Source organism: Chenopodium album, chromosome 2, assembly GCF_948465745.1.
Source record: "Chenopodium album chromosome 2, dcCheAlbu1.1, whole genome shotgun sequence".
Taxonomy (NCBI): Eukaryota; Viridiplantae; Streptophyta; class Magnoliopsida; order Caryophyllales; family Amaranthaceae; genus Chenopodium; species Chenopodium album.
Window position 1 is genome coordinate 18,836,289 of NC_137835.1, and position 9,987 is coordinate 18,846,275.

Consider the following 9,987-nt stretch of genomic DNA (forward strand, 5'->3'; position numbering starts at 1 on the left):
CAGAGTTCTGGCGCACATAAAACGATGTTGGTGCCAACGCTGGCTATTGGCGTCAGACGCCAACATTAGCGCCAGGCGCTACAGCTAGCGTTTTGCTCTGATTCAGAAATTCACGCGTTTTCTTAAAATTAGATAGAAATTGCCGTACAGGAGGATAAAATCGTATCTTCGTCAAAAAACGTTCTTTGATTTTAATTAAAACTCTGAAAAGTCAACAAAAGTCAATTTATCAATGCTAATTGAATTAGGAATGAAAAGAACCTTCTAGAAGAATCTAGAAGAATAAAACCATTCCTAATTGCATTAGGAATGATAAATTTATATTAGGCCCTCCCCTAGATCATTGGGCCGCATATAAGGCTCAAACCGGGCCTAGTTTAGTAAATTGGCCATAACTTCCTCAATATTCATCGGAATTGGGCTTATAATATATCGTTGGAAAGCCCTTGTCAAGCCCCATCCAACTACACTACTATTGGACCCATATCATGGACCAACCAAACTGGATTGACTGTTTTTCTTAAAATAAGTTTTCAAAAACAGAGAGAAGAGAAGAGAAACTAAAACTATCCGCAACACTAAACTTTCCACACTTTCACTTCATTCGATTATGATTCGACGCGAAAGGTACTCATCATTGGGTTTGGTTTTGGGGAGACACAAATGGGTGTCTACAATTACACATAAGTTTAAGTGTTTTGTCATTTTAGCAAGCTAAAAACATTTAGGATTGAATTTGACGAAAGATTTTTGAAGGTTGATCATCTTTCGTGAAATTCAATCCTAATACACTTTCGGATTATAAGGACTATTTGGCGACGTGTTTGAAGTTAAAGCATCAATCGTCTCTCGGTTCATATTTGGGTCTGCCGGTGAATTTGGGCCGTACCACCGTAGCAAAGTCTCAGCTTTTTGGTTTCTAATTGATAATGTTTTCGACCGTCTGTCTCACTTCGCTTCCCTCCACCTTTCAGCAGCACCAAATTTGGTTATCATTAACTCAATGTTGGTGGCTTCGTTTAATCATGTCTTGTCCGTCTTCAAGGTTCTAGGACTGCCAGCCTTAATCTGTCGTTATATTGATAATACGTTAGCCCGGTTCTGGTGGAGGTTTTTTTTTCTTCTTCGAAGGGTATGGCGTGTCGATCAGCCTCACTCCTGCACCTTCCTAAAGGTTTATGAGGGTTGGGTCTTTGTAGTTCAGTCTTGGTTAATCAGGCTTTGCTTAATTTCCTGTCAGCGTTGGCGCCTTTTCCAACACCCCCAGCTTCTTCTATCCAGGGTTTTACGGGCCAAGTACCCTTCTCTTAGTTCTCTTAGACCGATTAATTTTTTTTTCGGTCATCTTGGGGGTGTCAGGGCCTAATAGAAGGGCAGTCTGTTTTGGGAAAGGGTTTAAGTTGGAAAGTTGGGTCAAGTTCCCAAGTTAGAACCCTTGATGGTGATTGGGTTCCTGGAGGTTTGTCTGTCAAACCTTCAATATTTGAGTCGGATGTACCGACTCACGTTTCTTATCTTATTATTCCATGTTCTGGTGCGTAGGACAGTTTTAAGATCCATCGGCTCTTTGACATTCAGTCGGCCCTGCGTATCCTAGCGCTTAAAAGGCCACATCGAGCCATGAATGATTTTTTTTATTGGGAATTCTCTAGGGATAGCAAATCGGCCTACTTTCTTCTGGTTTGACAATCCGTTGCTTCGATTATCAGCGCTCCAGCTCCTGATCAATGGTGGAAATCCTTTTAGAGTCTTCCTTTTCTCCCTCGCTTTAAGTTGTTTTGTTAGAAGTTGCTTCATGATGCCCTACCTTTACAGGCAACCTTATTTTCCAAGGGTCTGTCGGTGGATCCGGTCTGTATTGTCTGCCGCACGGACCTTGAGACGACATCTCATCTTTTTAGAGACTGTCCTTTTATTTGTTCCCTTTGGAACTCGACTCTCCTCTCTATGAATGGTACCTTGCTAGAGTCTGCGCCATTTATCGACTAGGTGGTGTATGTGGTTTCATACTTTAGAAGGTCCAAGGATTTGGTTGGTCTGATATCCTTTGTTTCTATTCTATGGACCATCTGGATAATTTTCAGGCAGGGAGTTTGGTCCCCTTCATTATTTCATCCTCTTTCTCAGGATTGGACAACTAGGGATGGGCAAGCGCAAAAGTTCCATCGTCACCTTACATCCTTGGTAAGGGGTTCTCCTAATCTAGTAATATGTGTCAAGAGTTGGTGCCTTTGTGTCTGCAGGGGAATCTCACAAATCGCTTTAGCACATGTTGGGTGGTTAGAGGGGTCGCATCGGATACAGTCTTTAAAGGTGGGGCACGCGCCTGCCGAGTTACTAATGCTCTTCAGGCGAAATTACAAGCCTGCTTGTGGGGCCTTCGGTTGGCCTTACGTAGGGATTTTCTTAGTCTCCTCATTTCACGGAGTGTGCCCTTCTAGTTTCCTTGTTTCATTTCTCTGGATCCTCTGATATTTCCTGTTTGTGGTTACTTCGAGAGTTTCAGGACCTTCTCCCTCGTTGGCAATATGTCATCTTTGTAAGGTGCCTCAGAATTGGGTTGCTCCTGCGCACTGGTTGGCTGTTGGTGCTCGTGATCACCGCTTTCTTTGTTGGTCTTTTTAATTATAGTTGTTGTTTTGTTTGTTTTGTTAGTTATCTTTGCTTTTAAAAAAAACAACAACAACAACATTTAACATTTATTAAAGGAAAATTTGTCCAAAATAACACCACCTTTGGGCGATCCTCCAATAATAGCACAACCTTTTGATTATTCCAAAATAACACCACCTTTCACATGCATTTGCCAAAAATAAAACAAAAAATCGGTCACCTGTTTTACAGGTAACTTTAGGACACATGTCCCAATATGATTTATCAGTTTAGTTTTTTTAATTTTTGTTTCAAAAACAAAAAAAAAAAACCTAAAACCGTAAAAATTAAAAAATAAATAAATAAACCCCTCTTCCCACAATCACAACCCCCTCTGCCCACCCCCTTGCACCGACATCCACCACCCCCACCTTAAACCACCCTCTCCCCCGCGCTCTTCTCAGTTTCAGGCACCCTTCCCCTTCCTGACCCCTTTTCTGACACCCCCTTCCTTCCCGACCCCATTTTTCTGCACCCCTTCTTTTCCCGACCCATTTTCCGGCACCCCCTTCCTTCTAGACCTTAGTTTCGGCACCCCCTTCCTTTCCTGACCCCTTTTCCGACACCCCCTCCCTTACCCGACCCGACCCTTTTCTGGCACCCTCATCCCCTTCTCGGCCCCTTTTCCCCTTCCTAACCCCGTTTTCAGTACCCCCTTCCTTTCCCGACCCCTTTCCGACGCCCTCTATTCCCCTTTCCTTATTTCAGCCCCCTTCCTTCTTTTTTTCCCGATATCATCCCCCTCCCTTTCCCTTAACAAATTTCAACCCCTCTCCCTTTTATCTTCCCTGATTTTGAGCTACTCCCTCTAATAAAGGCAATTCCGGTTGGTTAGGGTTTTGAGAAGGTAATTTTAGGGAAAGGAAAAAGGTAGTTGGGTGCCGGAAATGGGGAAGGGAAGGGGAGCCTAGTGTCTTTCGGCGAAGTAGGGGGCTGGGAAATGGAGGGGGTGGGCTGGGTTGGGGGTTATTTTTTTTAATTAATTTTAAGGTGTTTAAAATTATTTTTCATGTTTTTCTTTTATTTTTTAAATCAAAATTATATATAAAAAAATATTAATAAACCAATGAGATTATGACATCTATCACAAGTAACCTGTAAATCAGGTACTAACCGGTTTTGTACTATTTTTGGCAAATGCATGTGAAAGGTGGTGTTATTTTGGAATAATCAAAAGGTTGTGGTATTATTAAAAGATCGTCCAAAGGTGGTGTTATTCTGGGCAAATTTTTATTTATTATATTGAACGTGCTTTTTGGATTCACGTTTATATCATTGGGAGTTTACGAAATTATTCATATGGTATAATATTTTATAAAGGGAGCGTAAGTAAATGAAATATAGCAATATGTTTAAAAAAAACGAAAGAAAAAAAAAAAAGAAATATAGCAATGAAACATAATTGTATATTAACTTACGTTGGTGTTTTTTGCATGAAAATACTTGTCCTTTGCTAAACTTCATGAACTTATAACATATAAGTAGTTAATGATTGTACTGTCTACAATTAAGGCCCGTTCTTTTGAGCTTCAAAGCAGAATAGAGGTCTTAGATTTTGGCAGAGCAGAGCAGATTTCGACTTTATTGTTATTGTTATTGAGCAGATTTCGGCATTATTATTGTTATTGTTATTGTTGTTGTTGTTGTTGTTGTTGTTGTTGTCATCGTCCTTATTACTATTATTAAGTTCATATACCATTGATTTAGGTGAGTGAAAACATAAATAAATGTGTACCATATTTAACATATGCTAATAGTAGAATGATAAAAAAACAATAGTTTAACATCTTCAAATTATTACAACTGCATATCAAAATAGGAATATAATTATATAAGAGGTTAACACTGTGGTGAATTAACCATCTACTTCCATATGACTGTCATTTTCATCATTTTTATTGTCGCTTTGATCTTTGTTGTTATCATCTTCATTGTCGCTTTAATCTTCGTTGTTATCAAATATTTTAAAGCACATAATTTTTTTGCAGTTTTTTTTTTTTATTCTTCTTATATCATTAGTTATTATTATTAAATAAAAATATGTATTTAGCATTATTATAAAATATTAAGTATTGCTTTTCAAAAAATATTTTTTATTACTATTCCCTATAAAAAAAATATTAATTGTTTGTTATAATTATTCTCGGTAAATAGTAGAAATTGTTATTATTTGTTATTATTATTAATTTTTTATAATGAATGGTTATAACTATTAGAAATTATTAATTAATAATATTATTAAATATTAATGCTTTATATTTTGAATTATTAATTATTATTATTGATAATTATTATTATAATTAATTATTATGATGAATAATAACTATTAATTATTATTATTATTATTAATTATAATTATTTTTAATACTAATAATTAATATAATTATTTAAAATAATAAATTATTATCACTAATACAATATTAATTATTATTATTAAATATTATTTATGATTATTGTTATTATTATTAATTATTATTTGAAAATAGAGCATAACAGAGTAGCTTTAAAGAACGAAGCCTAAGTTCATTTGATGTCTTTTGGGTAAAAACTAAAAAGGCGTGTCTTTTGAAGGACACTCTTTCATGTACATCCCATGGTTTTACTAACTTGAACTAAGAATGCATGATCAAGAATAAATAGCTTTTTTATAAGAAAATTTTCTAGAGTATTCTCTCTTTGTTTTTACAAATTTCTTGTAGATTGGTTTGGATTAAAAAAAATAAAAAAATAACCAATTAATCACTTTTTTGTATCTCAATAGTTTTATCCTGTTTACCCTATTGTTTCATAGAGGTGCAATAATAAATTATCAGGAAAACAATATTAAGGTTCTATTCATATTTACTTAATTTCAGTTCAATTCAGTTCAGCTCCAATCAATTCAGTTTAGTTCAGCTTTTAATTTCCTCCTCAAATAAAATATTTATTTCAGCTCAGCTCAGCTCCAATCAGTTCAATTTAGTTCAGTTCTTAATTTCCTTCTCTCATAAAATATTTATTTCAACTCAGTTCAGCTCCAATCAGTTCAGTTCAGCTTCAATCAGTTCAGTTCAGCTCAATTCAATAAATGTGAAGAAGCCCTAAGTTACAGGCACATAAGTAACATTCCATCTCTATCGTTTAATCCTCTAATTTTGCTCTAATACAATATAGTCAAACTTGTAATAATAGCACAACTTTGGATGTTCCCAAAAGTAGAACGCCATTGGTCTATATGCCAGAGTGTAGCATGCTTCAACTTTTCCAAGGTAGGAGCAAGATTTACATAAACGATGAGCAAATTCAAACCAATTACCAACCTTATATGGCGAAACGCTTTAGATAAACTTGCAAAGAATCGAAACAACAAGATCATATGCCAAAACTCCAGCGAGTATAAAAAAAAGGAAACTGAAGAGTATATAATTATATAAACCAATTAACCAATCCTATGCTTCAACTATCATTTAAGTTTTTTGTTGAGTTGGTTATTAAAGGCCTGTTCACATTTACTGAATTGAGATGAACTGATTGGAGCTCAACTGAGCTGAACTGAAGTGATTGGAGCTGAGTTGAACTGAATAGAGCTGAAATGAATATTTTATGAGAGAGGGAAATTAGGAGCTGATGAAGCTGAACTGAACTAAACTGATTAGAACTGAATTGAACTGAACTGAAATTAAGTAAATATGAACAGACCCTAAACATAACATGGTAAAAAAATTCAGCGTGACATAAAGATTATGAATGATGTTGAGTGACAATCACAAAGATGATCGAAGTGAAATTTGTGAATATTGCCAAAATATAAAGTGTAGCCATTTATTCAATCCTTATTTCTAGATTTAAAGATTAATCATTAATTCATTAATCATACTCCCAAACATAGCTATAACCTTCACTTCTTTAACATATCTAAAAAACGTTCAGATAATCCAACTATGCAATAAATTGTTTTTTCTTTTAAAAAAAAATACATTCAACTTCCTCACATATATCATGAAAGAAGATTTTTTTATTTATTATTATTTTATGTTTTCCTATATACTAACATACAACTCAAATTAGCTAATCAGCTACATTCACCTTTTTTTTGATATACAAATATTTCCCAAAACTATAGCAATAACCAAAATATAGCTCACTATAAGGTACTGATAGTCTGATACTATAGCAGTTGATGAGCTGTATATGCGTTAAGGGGAAGGCAATACACTATAAATTCTAGTTTATAATTTGCATCTAGTTCTCCACTATAATAGCAGAAACTTGTATTGGTATAACTTTAAGTTGTCGGGCAACAAAATTGGGTTAATAACAAGATACAGGACTTACAACCTTAATCTGACAGCTTATCGAACTCTTAGGAAACCTGTACAATTGTTGACAAAACTCGGATTCCTTGCGTAACAGAAGGCTTTTATGTTCCTCAGATTTAGGCTCAGCAATAGTAATCTGAAGGGTTTCTAAAACTTTTGCTACCAGTAGAATGTAACTAAGTAGTTTCAACTCATGTTTCACTCCAACAAGATCCTTTAACATTATACTCTTAACCTTAGTCAACAAACAAACTGGAACAATATCGAGTTCAACCCAACCAGCTCCATACCACGCAAAATCAATACGTTGCAACCTAATGATCTGCAAGTTTGGACAGAATTCAAGAAAGCGCATCAACCCTTTCCAAAATGTCGGAAAATGCAAGGACAATTCAAGGGATGCGAGGCCTTGAAAAACCGGCAATGGATACTTGTTCATGTAATAGAAGGCAGGGGATATATTCCCTTGTAGAACAAGGGTCCTAACATTTGCAATTGATCTAACAAGCTCCCATTCGAGAGAACCTTTCGACGATACACCCCCATCAAAGGTTGTACAAACTTCTACATCAAACAATTTACTAGGGACTTTAGCAAAACAGAACTTGAGCAAATTAGGACCACTCACATTGAAGTATTCAAGCTTAGGAGCATCAATCAAAACCTTAGTAAGTGGCGAATAAGAAACGATTCCTATCCGCAGTAACTTCAAATTCAGACTAAATATCTCAATCGAGTTCTCATAATCCACCAATTCCCCTTCAATCTGCAAATCTTCTAAGACAGGACAACATTTAACAAGTTTTCCCAAAAAATCAATATTATCATCATAAATACTAACATCAATCTTTCTCAAATTCGGAAGATTAACACCATTTTCAGGCAATTTATAATCAAACCCAAACCCTAATTCAAGAACCTTCAATGACCTGCTCTCAAGCACAAAATCCGGTAATAGAATCCGATCAAAAAAATCATGGTTTGTGAAATTTACCTTAAACTCCTTAACACGGCGGTCAATAATGTGTTCAACTAATGATTTGAATTGATCAGAACAATCAAATGGAGGTGGCGGAGCTTGAAATTCAAAGATTTCAATCTCCGGCGAAGAAAGCTGGTGTAACACATCATCCATGACACTGAAAAACTTCTTGTAACACCCAAATGGGACGGTATCGGTATCGGTATCGACTCGAAACGTTGTAAGTTGGTTCCAAAAGTGAAACCACCGCCGCGATAAAATTCCGGTGGTTACTGCGGCGGTGAAGGGGAGGAGAGAGAGAATGTCGACGATAATTGGGTCGGGAAGTGCGCTCAATCGATCATCACATTCGAATTCGAATGGTGGATCAATTTTGATCTTTTTATTTGATTTGGAATTGGAATTGGAATTGGAATTCATGGTTTTTGTATTGGAGAAATTGGGGGAGTTTTGGGATGAATTAATTTTATTTTGTTGGGGGGTTATTGGAGAAATGGTGTTTGGGGGTGAAATTATATAGTCAAAGAAGTTTCAATGTTTTAAGGTAAGATATCAGGAGTTTTAAGGTGTGAGCATGTTTGTCTTGTGACTCATATCATCAAAAGTGGAACTTTTAGGCCGTTACTAGAAAAATTAAAATAAAAATAAACATTCCCTCCACAATTTTTTTTACAAATGTTATTATAACATAAAATATAATTAGTAGAAAAGACAAACTTCCTCCGTTTCTTTTTAGTTGACACGTTTCTTTCGTCACGTTTGCCAATGTACAGATTAAATTATTAATATCTTTAATTATTGATTAGCAAAAAAATATAAAAATTTAACATTATGAAAATATACATTGTTATTGTGAAATAAAGGGAATAAGAGAAGAATTGAGGAGAGAATAAATTTGTGTATCTTATTCCATATGATAAGGTATATATATACATACAATATATTAGGGTTTGATTGGATAACCCTAGATCTAGATTGTTCCGTAATGATACAAAGGAGGATAATGGATATCCACAAATATTTCATAACACCCCCCCTGGATGTCCATTATCGAAGACTGTGCCTCATTAAAACCTTACTAAGAAAAACCCCGTGGGATAAAAACATAGTGAAGGAAAAAGAGTACATCATTCTTCGTAATACGCTCGAGATGCCGCCTCATTAAAAACCTTAACAGGAAAACCCAATTTGGGACAAAACCATGGTCAAGGGAAAAAGAGTGCAGCGCGTATTTTCTCCCTCTGTTGAATACATAACTGTACTTGAGATCTTCTAGTACCGCAACGATGAATCCAATATGTTTGGATATCTTCTAATATGTAGTAAGTAAAGTATCATCCGTTGATATTCGACTCTCCTAAGTTGAAGTTGCATCTTCAATTCTTCAGGTCTTCACGTGAACATGTGAAGTGTCTTCATTTCACTATACTTGTGTTTATCTCTAAAAATTAAACTTATGCAGTTATGACTTCTTCTGGAAGTCGTTAATAATAGAAATTGATAATTATTATTTGATCAAACATTCATTAATAGACAAAACTTGACATTATTAATGTCGTTCTTCAATCTCATATGAATTATAATATAACATATGCAATTATATACATTAATCATGGTTCTTCTGAACCATAAGAAACAGTCTCACGCATAAGTATCCCGTTTCTTTAGAAGTTTCATAATTAACTACACGATAATTTTTCTACGTATAGAAATAGTAAATCTCACTAACTCTTATATACCCAAACTTCAGGTTGAGATGTCAATGATGTAGTCACATAAAATTTTCAAGAGTTTGATAATTGTAATATTCAAAAATTTGTAGGGCTGATTATTTAAAAACGTCGTATATAAGTTCTTCAAGAACTCTTCTTACATGATTCACAACATGTTATTAAATCGACGTTTTCAATATTTTCATCACAAGTATAAGCCCATAGGAACATAAGTATTTCTTTCTAATTTTCCATCAAAGTTGTAAATATGTCTTAGTATACTTTGAATGAACATTGACATACACCACAATTATTATATAGAAAATAAAGCATGCAATATGAT

The 9,987-nt window shown here is 34.9% G+C and overlaps 1 protein-coding gene across 1 annotated transcript; it reads right to left on the minus strand.

The window, feature by feature from the left end:
- Positions 1–6,942: 6,942 nt before the first annotated feature.
- On the minus strand, positions 6,943–8,352 carry LOC145569958 (F-box/FBD/LRR-repeat protein At1g16930-like). Its single transcript, XM_081628932.1, has one exon. It carries the CDS (start codon positions 8,350–8,352, stop codon positions 6,943–6,945), a length of 1,410 nt encoding a protein of 469 aa, XP_081485058.1.
- Positions 8,353–9,987: the final 1,635 nt, after the last annotated feature.

What these genes read in the sequence shown, in the direction of transcription:
- LOC145569958 (XM_081628932.1), bottom strand. Translation starts at nt 8,352, where the DNA reads ATGAATTCCAATTCCAATTCCAATTCCAAATCAAATAAAAAGATCAAA.